The 17,500-nt window shown below is 38.3% G+C and overlaps 1 protein-coding gene and 1 pseudogene across 2 annotated transcripts in view; one reads left to right on the top strand and one right to left on the bottom strand.

Moving 5' to 3' along the window:
- Positions 1-15,750, top strand: part of Cap-D2 (CAP-D2 condensin subunit) — a 16,770-nt gene extending 1,020 nt beyond the window's left edge. The window contains exons 2-29 of the mRNA XM_043020825.2: positions 119-239; positions 1,205-1,345; positions 1,608-1,786; positions 1,937-2,085; positions 2,683-2,833; positions 3,130-3,378; positions 3,786-3,947; positions 4,412-4,582; positions 4,709-4,904; positions 5,072-5,237; positions 5,891-6,170; positions 6,492-6,603; positions 6,906-7,047; positions 7,293-7,399; positions 7,905-8,019; positions 8,354-8,515; positions 9,301-9,421; positions 9,867-9,980; positions 10,444-10,671; positions 10,790-10,923; positions 11,609-11,735; positions 11,996-12,123; positions 12,542-12,681; positions 12,772-12,904; positions 13,150-13,284; positions 13,469-13,719; positions 14,039-14,203; positions 14,462-15,750. Coding sequence (XP_042876759.2) covers positions 119-239; positions 1,205-1,345; positions 1,608-1,786; positions 1,937-2,085; positions 2,683-2,833; positions 3,130-3,378; positions 3,786-3,947; positions 4,412-4,582; positions 4,709-4,904; positions 5,072-5,237; positions 5,891-6,170; positions 6,492-6,603; positions 6,906-7,047; positions 7,293-7,399; positions 7,905-8,019; positions 8,354-8,515; positions 9,301-9,421; positions 9,867-9,980; positions 10,444-10,671; positions 10,790-10,923; positions 11,609-11,735; positions 11,996-12,123; positions 12,542-12,681; positions 12,772-12,904; positions 13,150-13,284; positions 13,469-13,719; positions 14,039-14,203; positions 14,462-14,655 — 4,473 coding nt within the window. The 3' untranslated portion in view covers positions 14,656-15,750. The remainder of the gene's footprint in view (positions 1-118; positions 240-1,204; positions 1,346-1,607; positions 1,787-1,936; positions 2,086-2,682; positions 2,834-3,129; positions 3,379-3,785; positions 3,948-4,411; positions 4,583-4,708; positions 4,905-5,071; positions 5,238-5,890; positions 6,171-6,491; positions 6,604-6,905; positions 7,048-7,292; positions 7,400-7,904; positions 8,020-8,353; positions 8,516-9,300; positions 9,422-9,866; positions 9,981-10,443; positions 10,672-10,789; positions 10,924-11,608; positions 11,736-11,995; positions 12,124-12,541; positions 12,682-12,771; positions 12,905-13,149; positions 13,285-13,468; positions 13,720-14,038; positions 14,204-14,461) is intronic.
- A 136-nt stretch (positions 15,751-15,886) lies between these two features.
- Positions 15,887-17,500, bottom strand: part of LOC122256271 (uncharacterized) — a 3,526-nt pseudogene continuing 1,912 nt past the window's right edge. Inside the window, exon 2 of the transcript XR_006223519.2 lies at positions 15,887-17,162. The product of XR_006223519.2 is annotated as an uncharacterized LOC122256271 (transcript). The remainder of the gene's footprint in view (positions 17,163-17,500) is intronic.

The raw sequence follows: 17,500 nt of genomic DNA on the forward strand, positions 1-17,500 counted from the left end.
CCAAACATAATTATCTTCACTATTTAATCATTTCTTCTCTCCAGATATAACATAAACACACAAATAGACCCCAAGCTATACCTCATCAGGGAGCTAACCCTCGACCCTTTTCCCGCAGATGGAAACCTTCGACTTTGTCATCCCCCTGAGTCTGGACGCCCTGCAGGAGTCGACCAGCACTCGGCAATACGTCGTCTACAACATCTCCACCAGCAAGGAGATCCCGAAGAAGATTCAGGGTGAGGTGGTCTCTTTAGGGCCCTGATTGAGGCTGCGACGGGAATGGCGACGATTGTTCGTTCCCACGATCGGTTGATTGTTGTGTTTTATTGCTTAGATGTGTTTCTGATATTGGTTGATTATTTTTTTTATTGTTTGTGTTCATTTCTGATATTGGTTGATTATTTTTTTTATTGTTTGTGTTCATTTCTGAGATTGTTTGATCATTATTATTTATTATTGTTTATCCTCATTGCTGCAACTGGTTGGTTGAGTTTATTTATTTATTTATTTATTTTTATTTTTTATTTATTATTATTATTATTTTTTACATCATTTCCATGATTGTTTAGTAATTATTTTTCACCATTTATATTCATTTCCATGATTGCAATTATTATCTTTTATGACAGAAATTACTGTGTTTTCTGTCATTATTGCTATTGTCATTGTTGCTTACGACTGGAAGTGAGTTTATCATGAATAATATTGCTAGTGACAGGAATGACAATGGTGCAAATGATTATTAATGATGATTATTTGTGATTGGAATTATATGAACATTGATAATGATCATTATCTCTCTTTTTAAATAGGAATAGCAATGATGGTGGTTATTAATTGGGATTGAAGTTGTGGTGATTATTGTTGTGATGATCATGTATGGTTATGATTGATGTTATTATTGATATCATTCATTGTTGATATTATTGTTAATGATACTATCAAGTGTTTTATTTTGGCATTATTGCTTTAGTTATTGAATCTTCAAAAATAAATAGGAAATTGAACCTTTTATGCAGATGAAGTTTTTGAGGCATGTAGATTATTGTGACCCTTAGTAACTAACACAAGTGTCATTCTGAAGGTTGTCCCTATAGACCATTATGACCTGATGACATAAGTCATTATAATTTTGTAAATTGTTATTCCCAGTGAAATTCTTCCTCATATGTATGTGCTAATCCCACCATCCAATTTCCAGAGGCACAAGTAGGGTTCCGTCAAGATGGGCCGCACTTCATTCTCAAGGCGCAGAACTTTGATGTGCTGTATAGTGTCCTGGTTGGCTTTGGCAGCGTGGATGGAGAGTTTCGGCAGCGCACGTGGGAACTTCTTCTTAAAGGTAGGAAGGACAAGGAGGGAAGGGAGAGGGAGGAAGGGAAAGAGAGTGAGTGAAGAGAGAGAGAGATAAAGAGGACAAGTTATCCAAGTAGATGTGTCAGGTTGTCATCTTCTCCTGTCTTTTTGAGTATGTGTGTGAGAGAGAGAGAGAGAGTGTGTGTGTGTGTGTGTGTGTGTGTGTGTGTGTGTGTGGAGAAAATAAGGGTAAGGGAGAGACAGACAGAAAATGGGAGAGACTTACTCAATACTCTTCAATTTTGCAGCAATGTCCAAGGTAACGGCTGAATTGGCTCTACTACTGGACGAGGGGGACCTCAGCTCCAAGGAACGGCACCAGTGGCTTAATGTGCTCAAGATGACCACCTACATCGCTTGTAACCTCACAGAGTCCTTTGAGAACGAGTACAACAAACCCTCCACAGACACCCTTGTCTTAGGGAAGGTGAGCCAAGGAATGAATTATTTGTCATGCATGACTGGTAATTTGGTGCCTGGACATTAGGGAGTTGAGAAATTCATCCATTATTGTTATTGTTGTTCTTTATATTGATGAAGAAATAACATTAACATCATATTACATTCTCTTTTCCAGCAAGGAAGAAAAAAGTCGGCAAGGAAGTCTGACGACGGGACAGACTGGGAAGAAGAGAGGAACCGCATGTTGGTCCAGCTGTTCTCTGTCCTGCAGCACCCTTTGCACCGTCTGTGGGAGCCACCCATTATGGAGGAGGACTTTGTCAAGTAAGTCTGGCCTCTGCAGATTACTATTATTATTGTATGGTGATCAAGAATTTCTCTTCATTTGAGATTATATTTGATATTATGTGTCTTTTTATACCTGTTATGGTGTGCATATGAACTGTGGTCTTGCAATTCCAAAATATTATAAAAAGACCTTCTTCTTCTCTTATTAAAGCTTACATGACAGTCTGTTATGAACTCAATAAAATGGTAAGCAGTATACTTTGAAAAATTATATTCAGATTGGTTGGGATGTTCTTAATCTTTAGACTCTTTATGAACTTAGGAATCTAGTTGCTGGAAAAGTAGTGCGAACATCAGCTTCTAGTTTTTGAAAAATGCCTGTAATGTTTAGCTTTCCTGATCTTATTGCATTATCCAAGGAAATACTATTATAATCTATGCATACTTTAGATATTGATGTAACTCTCAAATGATATATCTTGTGTGGTTGAGATAGTGTTTCATTAATGAGTAGCATGACTGTGTTCAAAACCATTTTTAAATGTTGAAAATACTGGACATAAAACAACACTTTATAATAAACAGTAGATGGGTTCAATAATCTAATTGAGAGTTTTCACTTTCTTTTTACAGCCTCATAGCCAACTGTTGCTACAAGATTCTGGAGTCTCCCACCATGAACTTGGCAAGGACCAAATCCACACGAGACTCGATATTCCAGATTGTAGGAACGCTTGTCAAGAAGTTTAACCATGGTCTTGCATGTTCACTCAAGCTCATGCAGGTTAGTTGGGAAATTGGGGAGAGATTCTATTTATTTTGTTTTGTGTTGTGTTTGTTGGTGTTTGTTTTATTTATTCATGGATTTCATTCTGATTGCTATAGGGGTTAGAGGAGGTTTACTCTGCAGCTTTATTTATTACGGGTTTTATTTGATGATCGTTATTTATCATTTACTCATGTTTTTACTATTTCCTTATTCATCTTTTAATCTGACATTCAACATTATGGGAAACTTGTATTCTGAATGCCATTTCAGTCACCGGTGATCAGCTGTTTTGCTTCTCCATCTCCCCACAGCTCTTGCAGCACTTTGAGCACATGGTCACCCCAGCTGCCCAGGGTGTGATCCTGCTGATTGAGTCCTTCGGCATTACCTCGGTCGTGTCGGAGATGGTCAGAGAGATTGCCAAGGTGGACGCCCGTGAGCTCATGAAAGACTCCTCTGGCCTGCGTAACTTCTCCCAGTTCCTGGTGGAGGTGTCGGAGAAGTGCCCCCAGGTCATCCTACCCTCGCTTAGCCTGCTTATTAACTTCCTGCACGAAGAGGTGAGGAAAGGGACATCTCCTTGAAGATTTCTGAGATACATTTGTTGTCATATTTATTTCATTTATATATTTTTGAAATGTTAATCTGATCGTTCCTGATATGTATGTTATTTTTGGAAGGAATGCTTTTTAGAAATATATTTCTCTTATATTTCATTCTTCTGTTCAAAAGTGAGATCCCTTTGATAGGTTCAATTTGTGAGAAAGGTTGTTATTCCTCAGAGTATTGCATTACTTGACTCTGCTGTGTGTATAGATAACATATTTTGAAACTGAGAAAGTAAAAATTGGTATTAACTCTTCCTCCACTTATCATAAGTACATTATCTATTGCAATTTTTAATGTAGTGACTCATTATCATTATCATCTCCATCATTATTACTTATATTGTTTACTTTTTTCACAGGCTTCTGGCATGAGGAACTGTGTGCTTTCCATCCTTGGTTCCATCGTGCTGAAGGTTCTGAGCAGTGAACAGCTGGACCCCAAGAGCCGAGACCTGCGTGACCAGTGTCTCGACCACCTTGAGGACCACATTCACGACGTCCATGCATTTGTTCGCAGTAAAGTAGGAGTCACCTAATTTCCTATTGTTCCTTGTTTCCATGGTCGTCAATTCTTTCTGTGTTAGTCTCCCATCTGCTCACTTTTTTTCTCTCTTTCTTTTTGGTATCTTTTCTTACTCTGCTCTTACTTACTTTCTCCTTTTTTATCTTCTATTCCTCACTTATTTTTTTCTCTTTTTTGTTCCCTATTTTCCTTCTCTTTTTTTTTACTTTCTTTTTTTTCCTTCTTTCTTTCTTTCTGTTTCTTTGTTCCTCTCATTCTTATGTAAGATATATCTTATTTCTGGAATATAGATTTAGTGTTAATATGTAGCAAAGTGTATTGTAATCCCACATTCTTTTTTCTCCTACATTTTACTTGTAGGAAAAAAAGGTCTTTAATTTATCCATATTTTCATTATAAAATTTTGTGCATCTTCCTTCTCATTGTAAAATATCAAATAACCCCTCTCCCTCTATATTACAGGTCTTACACATCTGGACCGACCTTGTGAGTGAGAAGGCCGTGCCCCTTCGCAGACAGCAACAGGTCCTGAGGCTCACCCTAGGGCGCCTAAAGGACAAGTCATCAAATGTGAGGAAAAGTGCGGTTCAGTTGCTGACTGCATTCCTGAAGGGCAATCCATTTGCAGCAAAGGTGAGGAGGAACTGAACTTTCTCTATTTTAAGCTTTGTTTTATTCATAGCATAAAGTGATTTTGTTACAGAGTATTATTATTGTTTATTATTATTCATTTGTTCATTTCTAAAACATTGCATCCAGCTCCCTCTGGAGGAGCTGGAAGGCCAGTACGAGGAGGAGCTCAAGAAACTGAAGGAGATGGACCCTAAGGCTGCCTTGGACTTGTCTACCGAGGAGGAGGATAAACCGCAGGTGGAAAAGACCGTCACAGGAAGGGAGTTATGGGCAGCTATGTTGCCTGAGGTGGTTGCCATTGTTTTGGAAGTCGTCGATGAAGGTATTTTGTTTTTTCTTTTTTCTTTTTTCTTTTGAATATTTGTCTGTGTTTTCATAGGTGTATTATACTGATAATATATAGAAGAGACTTTGCAAAGCCATTATGCAGAGGGACAGGGAAACAAAATCTTGTAGATGCTAAACTAAACCTTGCCTTACACATCACAGGTGGCACTGAGGATGAGGATGATGATGAAGACTCCCTAGAGGAAGATACTCCTCTCAATGACGCAGTTTTAGAGATCGCGGAGGCTCTGAACTCCAGCAAGATCAGAAGGGCTGTTAAACTGCTGGAGTGCGCCCTGGAAATGTTCCATGGGGCTGAAGTGTTTGGGTAGGATCTTTTATTCTTTAGAGAAAGTATTTTTAGGTTTTGTTTGTGAATTTTTTCCTCTGATCATTTTAAGTAGTCCTGTTCTGTAGTTTCCAAGATGGTTGTCAAAGTATGTCAAATGATAGCAGACAATATGTGTAAGAGAGAGAGAGAGAGAGAGAGAGAAAGTGAATGGGTGGGTGATTGGTATAACCATTTGGCAAGTGAACAGTTCTCATTCAGAATAGACCTAAATAATGTTTAAACACTCCCTCACCCTTTTCCCCCTCCTTCTCATGCCTTCAGGTTTTGCTCTCCATCTTTTGCCTCTCTCTCCTATTTAGGCCTTTCTTTCTTCAGCTTTTCCTCCTCCTCCTTCCTCCTCTTCCATCCCTTCTCTTCTTTTGTTCCCATCTTCCTGCTTCTTCTCTTCTTACCCTCCTTTTTCTTACTTTCTCTTTTCTTCACCTTTATCCTCGTCTATTATCTGTGTATCAAAGACCATTTTTTCTTTCTTTTCTTCCATTCTCCTCTTCCTCTCTTCATCTCTTCCTCCTCTTGTTCTCCAGCTTTACCCTTGCATATTCAAAAGCCTCCTTCCTTTCTCCTCTTTCCACCTCCTCTTCCTTCCTTTCTCATCTCCCTTTTGAAATTCAAGAACCTCCTTTTTCCAGTTACGATCCTGAGGTCCACTCCTCCAAGGCTTACAAGAAGTTGAGCAAAGATGAGGACCTGACGGAGCACCAGATCCGCCACCTGGTTGTGCTGGAGCGCATCTTCTTGTCCGCCAAGGAGATGGAGGACAACAAAACCCGGGCAGAAGGGACAGAGGGGGAGGAGAAGATGGACGAAGACAAGGAGGCCGAAGAGGAAGAGGAAACAGAAGAAACAAGGTTGGAGAGGGAGGCCAAGGCAGAGGTGACCAAGCAGAAGCTCTTGGTCAACTACTTGAAGGTAAGTGCCTATGGATCTTGCTTCCAATGTTTCTTGGTATTATTGTTTATGTTATGGTAGTTTGGTTTTGTCTCTTCACCTACCTCTTCTGATTTCCCTTATGAGAGATATTTTTTTTTTTTAATCTATAGATTTTAATCTTTCTTTTTAGTAGAGATAGAAAGATGCAATTTTAGTCCAGATGTTATTTATTTATTTATTGTGTTTGTAGATGTAATAATCATTTACCATGGTATTCATATTGAAATTCTTTATTTTTATTGCATCTGTGCATATAGCATTAAAAACGATTATAATAATTAAAAAATCTTAATTCAACAGGACTCGGTGTGTTTTGCAAAACTGTTCAACAAGGGGTTGCCAGTTCTCTGCCAGCTGTTGAGCAGCAAGCATGTATCAGATGTGTTGGAAGCAGTGCAGTTCTTCGTTACAGGTTTGTGATTTTTATGGCAAGGAATTGTGTATTGTAAGGAACTGTTTCATGATGTCTATATTTTATTGCAGTTGTGAGATAAAGGATACCGTTTCTGTTGTTGGGATTTGGTGCAGAGTCATTTTTTTTATTGCTTGTAAAATAGTTAATCGGATCTAGATGATACATACTGAATGTAGGGGAAAAAACAGACATCACACCTGTTAGAATTAGATCAAATTAAGCAATTATGTTTTTTGTAGTTTCTTTTGGTGCCACTCTTTTTGTCACTGATTTCTTTTTTTCTGTGTTCTCTGTCTTAGCATTTGAGTTTGGTCTTCTCAATGCCATGACTGGTGTGCGTCGCATGTTGGCCCTGGTGTGGAGCAAGGAACAGGCTGTCAAGGATGCAGTTATTGCAGCTTATCAGCGCTTGTACATTAATATTGAAGCGCCAAATGAAAGGTGAGTAAACATACATTTTTTGGTGTTTTTCTTTTTAAGGTTTTGGGTATAGGGTAGTGTAATACATAGTATAATGTATATGGTAGGTTTATGTTTTTCTTTTATTATTATGATTAAGCTTCAATGGATAACCATATATACTGAATTCAAGATGTTGTATACAGTTGGTTACTTCACATTCTGATATTGCATTTGTCTATGACTTTACCAAAAGAGTGTCACCCCAAAACTGTGTTGCATTGTAGGACCCGTGCTCAACACATTGTGAGGAACCTGTCAGCACTTATTACTGGAGCAACCTTGGGAGAGAGGACATCCATGGAAGAAATCATCGCACAGTTTGTAAATTCTGGTGAGTGTGTCAGGGGGAGAATGTAGTTTATGGTGTTTTCTGGGTGATTTTTTTTACTTATGTAACTTTTAAAGGATTGACCTATTTTTTAGAGCTGTTATACTGATTCTATTTGCTAGATAATCTGTAATAATGTCAGTGTTTTTTTCACCTTAGCACTTGAGATGTCTGATTTGGGTGTGAGTGTAATCTCTTGTGATTTCCAAACCAGAGTATTGGCTATGATTGCTTCCATAATCTGAAGATATTGTTTGTCTGGAGATTTAGCACTATGATAGTTTCTTGATGTAGGTGAAATTTCATCAGATTTTATCAAATGTCAAACATTTAAAGCGTGTAAAAGCAAGTGAAAAAAACATTCATGTTCCAAGTAAACTTCATTTATGTATTCTGTTTTTCTTCTCCTTTTTCTGATATGTCATCATGGTTGAGTGTATCTCCAGTTGTATTTAAATTGCAGATTCTAAAGCCATACCTTTTAATCTCATGTTGCCATTTCTTTTAGGTGACATTACAAGGCAGTGCCTAACCCTGCTGTGGGAACGCTTCACCAAGACCCTGCCCGACACCACAGACGATGAGTCACTGGCAGCACTCATTCTCCTCGCCATGTGCGCAAAGTAAGGAGCTCGGTCTCACATGCTTTTGTTGTATGATGTATATATAGGTGAAATGGGTCTTTTCTTTGCCCTTCTTCTTTTGTGCATAATCTTCCTCTCCCTTTTCTTCTATTTTCTTTTTTCTTCTTTTTCTTTTACTTCTTCTTCTGCTTCTTCTGTTTCTGTTTCTTCTACTACTTCTTTTTCATCTTCTTCTTCTGTTTCTTCTACTTCTTTTTCATCTTCTTCTTCTACTTCTTTTCCTTCCACTTCTTCTTTTGTTATAACTTGATAACTTTTGAGGAACATACAACATCTTGCCAACATTCCCATTTAACATCCCACTCCCTCCCAGCTCGGAAGCGCACATCATCTCAAGCAATATTGGTGTCCTGGTGAACTCTGGCCTGGGTGAGAAGGGTCAGTGCAACTTCACTCTTGTCAAGGAGACCTGCACTGCCCTGCTGAAACTATCCACAACAAAGCCAAAGACTGACGACCCTAATCCACCAAACAGGTAAAAGGATGATTAATGTGGTTTGATTACCTCCTTGAATCAGCAAGAGAGTGATATTCTCTTTATATTTATATGTTTATTTTTATATATTTTTATATATTTTTATTTATTTATTTTTTATTAACCCATTGATAACAAGAATGCATTCCAGAGAGAAAGAGAGAGAGAGATTGTGTGTGTGTGTGTGTGTGTGTGTGTATGTGTGTGTTTTTCATAACACATAAATGGTGCTACAAAGGAAGCAATTAGTTAGCCAACCTGACCTCACCTGTTTACCCCATTCCTTGAATTTTGTTAACCCAGACATTTTCATTATTACTATTATTATTTTCATTGCTATTATTATAATGACGATAATGACATCATAAAAAAAAGAAGAATAGTAATAAAGATAGACTTCTCTATTCAGTGAAAAGAGTTAAGAGGTATGGTCAGGTCAGCTTACTAATTGACTTCTTGGTAACCAGATGCCTGCAGAAACATTTATGTGTAAAAAAATAATAAAACAAAACCACAGTGGACAATGCACATCCCCATCATTAGTGGGTTTAAGGTATCTTCTGACTGTCTCTCCATTATTTTTGCTTTCTCACTTATATATTGTCATTAGTGATATTGCTGCTGCTCCACCTCATTTTATGTATTTGATATCATAGCACTGAACTTTACAAAAATATTCCCAAGCTAAAATAATGATAATATCACATTACATCAATCTGAGTCACGGAAAGCAAATACATGTTGTGTTCATGTAGACTCATACATCTTTCTCCTTCTCTATTGAGGTTTGATCGAGATCACGAGATCTTTGAGCGCCTTGCCAAGATCTTACTGGAAGGTCTGAGTGCCCTCGAAGATCGTCAGTATTCTCCCATGGCTGTCGAGGCTGTTAGTCTGATCTATTCGGTAAGTTGGTGCAAAATGTGATTCATGAGGGAGAGCCTTGTGGGCGTACTTTATAATTATTGTTGTTCTTATTTTCATGTTTATTGTAATTGTAGTTGGTAAGGAAATTTTAGGTGTGTGTGTGTATTTTTTATGTCAATTAGTTTTAACAAAGTGATTTTGTTAGATGTGTAGAATCTAAAAGTGCTTCGCTTTTTTGCTATGAGACCAAGCATGGATCAAGAAGTACGAAAGATTCCAGCTCTGATTTGTAGGATCTCCCTCTCCTTCCCTTCCCTTCATCATCCTCAATCTGTCTATCTCTGTATCTCACTGCATTCCTCCTTGTGTCCTTCCCTCTCCTCCTCTTTAATTCTGTCCATCCCTTACTCCCCCTATTTGTATCTGTCTCACTACCTTCCTCCCTTATCTCACTCTCATAATGATAACAAACATGTTTTCACAGTTGGCAGAGCATCCTGATCTCATCTGTGGAGAGATTCTGCAAGGGATGAGCAAGATCATGCTTGAATATTACACAGGAATGGCAGACCCAACAAGTGAAAGTTCTCAGTCACAGGTCAGTGTTTCCATTATTTTATAGTGAGTTGGAGTTGCATTCACCACAGGACTGTGCATGTTATGGTCAAGTGTTCTTTTTAACTTTTATTATTATTATTATTATTATTATTATTATTATTTGTGTCCATATGTATCCAAAGCCAGATCCTCTTATAGGGAAATCTATAACATGTTTGTATATCCACATTTAGATTTGATCCTGCCTGTATGGCATGCTGATTCATCTGAAAACATGAATTTGGCATTTCAGTATCATCCCTGATGAGCCAACATGCCATTCATGGTGGTCATGTTCATGTTTTGTTGAGACAGTGTATAGACACCTGCATGCATGATCAAATCTGACCGTAGATCATGCAATGATCATGGGGATTGACAAAATTGCACCCCATGTGTATTAGTCATTTACCATCTTAGCTTTTTTGTTAATGTTTGTCTTTAATGAACCTGAATCTTTCCAGACTGAAGACATCAAGGTCCCTGTAGGCATCCTGACACGTTTCTTCGTGTTTGTAGGCCAAGTAGCGCTCCGTCAGCTGATTCACCTTGATACCTATGTATTCTCTGAACTGAAGCGCAGAAATTACCTCAAAGAGGAGATGGAAACGGAGAAAAAGAAGAAAAAGAAGAAAAGGAACACAAGAAAATCACTGGCCACTTCTGCCAGTGAAGCTTCTATGAACAGAGGGGTGAGTAACTCGTTGCCCAATGAGAAATCATTTAAAACAAAAGGTCCTCCTGATGTGCACTCAGATAATAGCTTCTTTGGGTACTTTTGTCAACTTATTGTCTTGCATCTCTTGCCAGGGATCCCAGGACGGGGACATTGATGAGGAGATGGGCCTAACTGGGGCTGTGGCAGATGACATGGAGGCAGAATACATCCGCTCCATCTGTGAGACAGAGATCATTAATGCGGACAACCTCCTCTCTGTCATCAAGTAAGGAATTTGCAGGAGAAGAATGTTTCATGCATTTCATGACAAAAATTTAGTAAAATGAATTCATAACTTGTTTATACTATTTCTATTGTTACTGTTTACTAGTGCCAGCATCCTCATTGCTCTTCTGAGTAAAGTCTTGACAATTGGAAAACATGTTACTAACTCTCATTTATATCCTAGTGTTTTTGCTTTGAAGTTATTTGTTAATTAGTTTTTTATCTTCTTTTTTCATCCTGTTATTATTGTCATTGATGAGAACTTCACTCTTGTCAACTAAAGAATTAGCAAGAGAAGTATTTGTTTATAACTTTGAGGAAGAATTTTTTTCACATTGTTTTCTTTCAAAAGGTTTTCTTTTGGTGATTCTTTTTCTGTGTTTTGCAGTCATTACTAATCTGTAGTTGGAGTAATATTGATAGCTAAAAGGAAATGCAACTTCAGAATTTCAATGTGTAAAATGCCGTACTTTACTCTAAAATAAAGCAAAATGCAGAGAAGAATTTATCACAGCCTGTTACTATACCGAGGTTTTCGAACGCATCATCTGAACGCTCGCTCACCCCGAGCGCCGGCCTTGGCCAGATATCTCATCGGCGGCGTCTGACGCGAAAACCACGAAACGTGTCAGCACGTCATCCGGCGTGAGTGGGTTAAAAGCTCATCACCCCTGTATTGTCCCCAGACCGGTAATTTGGGCCGTGTGCACCAACTCGGCAAAGTACACAGATGCAGAGCTACGAACTGCGGCGACACTCGCCCTGGCCAAGTTCATGATGATCTCTTCAGACTTATGTGAGGACAACTTGCAGGTGAGGTTTTAGTGACTTTTCTTTTATTCAAGGATGTTTGCATGATGTGTACTATGTGAATATTTGGTCATTTGTTATTTATTATTAATATGTATTTCAGTTCTTATCTGATTCTTTAAATCTGAATATAACCAGGCTTACTATATGAAAATATTTTATAAACAAAATGAAAGTGTATAATTGTCAGTCACTTCAGCACAAGCTACAAATGCCTTGAACATCAATATAAACATCATATAAACTCATGTTGTTCTTCCCAGCTCCTATTCACCATCTTGGAGAAGTCCGAGGAAGATGTGATACGTGCCAACATAGTCATCGCTTTGGGAGACTTGTCATTCAGGTTCCCAAACCAGCTGGAACCTTGGACTCCACGCATCTATGCCAGGTCTGGTCACTATTTTGCTTTCTGCAATAAGATTTCTTTGAGGGGTCAGATCTGTGTGTGTGTGGGGGGGGGGGGTGTAGACTCATTTACTGTACTACAAGTCAAACAAATAAAAGAAAACATCTGTAGATGATTTAGATGTGTAACATAATATCTAGTTAAACAGTATTGTGCCAGCTATTCAATTGATTTAGGCCTAATAATTCGAACGCCCCGGCATTGTGACATTCAAGGCTAGAATTCCCCCGTCGTGGATGGGTTAAGATATGCTTAACATCTATAGAATTGTTAATGAATGAACAGTATATTTTTGTATAATTAGAATGCTTGGAATAGTTCCTCAATGCCAGATCAAGAAAAAATATATTATTTTGTCATAGAATCTTCCCACAATTTATTTCTGCATTTCTGTTCGCAGACTAAGAGACGGTTCTCCAAAAGTACGACAGAATACCCTGACAATCCTCACACATCTCATCTTAAATGATATGGTGAAGGTCAAAGGTCAGATATCTGATATTGCCCTCTGCATCACTGATGACGACCCACGGATATCAGGTATGTTGTTGTGTGGCATTGTGACAAGTGAAAATTATTGTCATCTCTTTTCTTGGATCTAATGATTATGAATTCCTAATCTGTTCTCAGGCTTGGCAAAGCTTTTCTTCAGTGAACTTGCGAGGAAAGGCAATGCCTTGTATAATGTTCTACCTGACATTATTTCACGCCTGTCTGACACCGAACTAGGAATTGAAGAGAAACGCTACAGGACAATCATTGGGTAATGTCTGCATTTACAATTATATAAACATATTTCTTGAGTACATTAGCCTTGTTTACTTTATAATTTTGGGAATATATTTTTGTCATAATCTTGGACAAGAAAGTTTTAATACTGTATCTCTTACAAAACCTATCAAAAATATCAAATGTAACCAAAGGAAAGATAACTTTTATTTGGGTAATTTCAATGATGTTAGAACTATGTACACCACATAACTTCTAATTATTATTTTTTTCCTCTAGGCACATACTGAACTTGGTACAAAAGGACAAACAACTGGAAACATTAGTGGAGAAACTCTGCCATCGATTCCAAGCAACTGTCAGCACAAGACAATGGAGAGACATTACCTACTGCCTGTCCCTGTTCACGTACAAGTAAGTTGGAATGGTGACTCTTTAAGTGATTTCACTGTTGCATTTAATGAATGTAGAAGCAAAGAAAACATAGATATATACATGTTTTATATCTGCTGAAGAAACATATAATGCTAAGTCCACTTTGACTTTTCGTTGCATCGTTATCAGCATTATAATAACAAATGTATGCAATCCCTCTTAGCGAGAAGAGCATCAGGAAGCTCAGTGAGAACTTCTCATGCTACGGCGACAAACTTTATGAGCCGGAGGTGTATGAGTTCTTCCTGGGCATCCTGGCCAGTGCTCGCAAGCTCGTGAAGCCCGAGGTGAAAGTCCTGATTGAGGAGCTGGAGGGCAGGATGCAGGAGAGCCACGAGAAGGGTGTGGAAGACGAGAATGTCCTAAACAAAGCAGCCAATGCTAAGACGAAAGCTAAGAATGCCAGGACATCAGGTAAGCAAGCATTTTAATTCACTTTTTTTCAATCTTTTCTTCAAGGTTGTAGTAGATCATGTTTCTTTATGATATTTTGAAAACCTAGATGAATAATTAATGGAGCAATTTATGTATAAGGTATGTGTTGGTCAAAAAATAAAATTTTGAACAACACATTGTTGAAGTCATATTCTTAGGCATTTCCATTTACTTGTTACTCATTTTTGTCTTGTGGAAACAAAAATCAGTTTATTTTTGCTCACCTGAAGTTATACCATCATACATAAGGATATAAAGTTATGCAGAGAAGCTAACGCCCATTTTCTTGAATAAACAGTGAAGAACGCCAAGGGTAGAATAAGGGGCAGAAGACGTAAGGAGAGTTCCAGTGAAGATGAGGGGAAGACAGAGGAGGAGGAAGAAGAAGAGGAGGAGGAGGATGAAGAGGAGGCAGCAGAGGAAACACGTTCCCAGTTACATCCAGCTCACCGGCAGAATAAGGGTAAATATATTGTTAAAATCATCGTTTGATTGCCAGTACGCCTTGATTTCTCTTGTTCTAATTAGTGCTTAAGTCTTTTGTAGGAAACTTCAGATGAGAGAAAAGAGTGATAATGACAGTGATAACGACCTCTTCTGTGTATACTATATTGAAGAACAAAATGCAGACAAGTCGTACACATTAGAATATAAACTAAGTATAAAGGAGAAAGAAAAAGTATATACAAACATGTATGCTAAGGTCGCTCCCACTTTGCAGAGAATCAGAGAACAACGAGAAGGTCGGGCAACATTGAGAAACCGCACAAGAAGAAAGTTGTCATTAGCACCGACTCGGATGAAGACAATGGCAAGCTCTTGAGTCCACCCTCAAGGAAGTCAGGGAGAATGTCCAATGCAAAGCCTCTCTCGGAAAACTCGTCCCGTCTCTCGAGGTCTTCAAGACGGAAGTGATAGGAGGGAAAACATAGATGCTCTTTTTTTTTCTAGGCTTTTGGATAGGAATATTATTTCAGAGATTTTTATTATTTACTACTTTTTTTATATATATATGTCTGTAGGAAATTATTAAGGTTGCTCCTGTGGAAAGACGTAAAACAAAGTACAATAGACACATTAGGAGGATTTTAATATGGGGCCCTTTTAGCTGGTGTATTGCTCCCAGTATTAGGCATCATGCCCAAGCAGCAAAATAATTAAGATGGTGTAATTAGTGATGGGTATTCCCAAGATATCATTGAAATGCTGTATCAGCAATTGTATGACCGCAAAAGTATTTTTGTTTTTTCTCAATGACAATTGTAACATGTATCTGCTTCACGTACATAAAAGATGTGTGAGAACTTTCTCTGCGCCATTCCAAAAAATGTATTTTTCAAATGATTTTAACATGAACAAACTCATTTGAACAGTAACTTACGTATTTACAAGTAAATAACTGATTATTATTTATATTTATATATTTTTTTTTATTTATTCTTATATTGATACACAGTATCTTGAGTGAATGTATTGATAATAATGTTCTTGGCTTTGCTATCCTTCATAAATACATATTTACGACGTACACTTACACTTTAAGATATTCTTTTAGGGACAGTAATGGTTATCATTTATAGTAGTGGCAATATGTGGAAGGGTTTAATAAGTGTTTTGTGAAGTAGCTTACTCCTCAGTAAAAATATTTTTAAAGATAGTACAAATGTAATTACCCCTTTGATGTTTGCCGTCTCAACTCTCATTTTTGCATAGCTTATGTAACCCCTCCTTTGATATGATGATCATCTGGTGATCTTAGTTTTCTGCCATGAACAAAGAGGTTTGCAAAATGCACTACCTTTATCATCTTTTATATATATAGAATTGAAATTTGATATCTTTCCTCTACTGTAATGGTAGAAAACTATAAAACTGTATTTTCATAATGTAAGGTTTACAGATTCAATTATTAGATGCTAATATCCAATTTCAGAATTCAGATGTGTGGGAAGGTCATGTAAAATTAGCTTCAGTAGCCATATTACCATTGTAAATAAAATATGTATTCTACTTGTGTTTGAATTATTCCAAGGACTGTAGGACATTTTTTCTCTCACCCTTTATAGATGAAATGCCCAGTATTCAAAAAATTTAAAACTTAATTCCAATCACTTATTAAGTACATCTAGGGCAATTAAAGAGAACATGAAAATATTTTCTTTTAATAACAATCGCACTCCAAACCTTATACCTAAGCCTTACAAATACTATTTACAACCTTAATATTCAACTGACTAATGTACACTCTTAAATTAAACACAGGTACATGGTGCTTGCAAATACTGAACAAGCTAAAACAGTGATGGGAATAATTCATTAAAAGAGTCATCCAGTTCCATTGCCTGATCAAGCGTGTCCTCGTCTGGTGACCCCGAAGGCCTTGGGGACGTCAGGTCAATGGTTTCTGGCGACCCCAAGGACCTCGGAGATGTGACGGAGTCATAACCAGATTCCGACTCTGTGGTGGAGCTGTGACTGGGACTCAGCATCTTGTCTTGCAGGAAATCCAGGATCTGTTCCTTGGTGATGGGCGATGCTGCTCTCTCGCCACAGGGTGGGAGAGTCTCCTTCACTGGTGTGGTGTTCAGTTCCTTACTAGCACCATGACTTCCTTCAAGTGTTCCATCATCATTCTCAAACCAGCCGAAGTCCAGGAGTTCCTTCAGTATGTCTGGCGTGGCAATCTCGCCTGTCTGTGGCGTTACTTCATCCACTGAAATGGTGACGCCTTCTGGTGACGTGTCTTTTACACTGATTTCGGGAACTTGGTCCATGGCTTTGGTCAGTTGCGTAATAAGGTCGTCCTCAGCAGGCGTAAGGCTCAGGTGTAAGTCATTCTTCGTGTGACTTCCTTTGGTATAGTCATGGTCTGCTACATCCCAGTTGGATTCCAGGACTGTTGGTGTGGTCCCCACCATCTCGCAGTTCTCTTCTTGACTGGAAGGGTTTGCAAAATGTTGACTTGTTTGTTGCTGGCTGGTGCACTGGGAAGGGCTCCAAGAGTTCTGTTTGCTAACACCGCTAAGGCAGCTGTATTGACCCACTGAGAGCAGAGTGTTGAGAGAACCATGATCCGGAGCACTGCCAACATCCCCACTGCCTTCTGCTGAGGCTGAGATACTGCTGATCCACCAGCGGGGTTGTTGACAGGGATCGTGACTTCCTCAACGACAACTGCGCTCTGCGTGTCGTCACAACTGATGTTTACGGCTTCGTCAATGCTGGTCTCTGTGTTTCCCTGTCCACATGTGCATTTTGCCAACATTTCTTTCAGAGCTTCATTTTCTTCTGCTAGAGATGTGTTCTGTTCTGATAATACAGCTGTCAGGTCCTGCAGCTCATCAATCTGTGCTTCCAGTTGGTCCATTCTCTGCTTCTTCCTGTCACGTGCAGTCTGTGCAGCAACTCTGTTCTTCAGTTTTCTGAAAAGGAGAATACCACATTAGAAAATAAATTCACTGGTGGCTCATAAGTAATCTAAATTTGAAACTAATAATAAAGATAAATATAACGTCATTAACAATTGGAAAAAAAAAATTAAAATATCTATTGTTATCTATTGCTTTATGATAATTTTCCAGGGTGGGATAAAAAGTAACAATGGTCAGATAGAGCAAACACAAAATACTATAGTACAATAAAATTAACCTACACAAAGTAAAGGTAAAGCCCCCAATCATTTGTGGAAACTCAAAGAACTCATCAAGGAATGCCATGTCATCTGTGCTATGCATTCCATCATTGGTCAACAAGCCATGTA

Source organism: Penaeus japonicus, unplaced genomic scaffold, assembly GCF_977035675.1.
Source record: "Penaeus japonicus unplaced genomic scaffold, GWHDUDI00000001_assembly GWHDUDI00000042, whole genome shotgun sequence".
Lineage (NCBI taxonomy): Eukaryota > Metazoa > Arthropoda > Malacostraca > Decapoda > Penaeidae > Penaeus > Penaeus japonicus.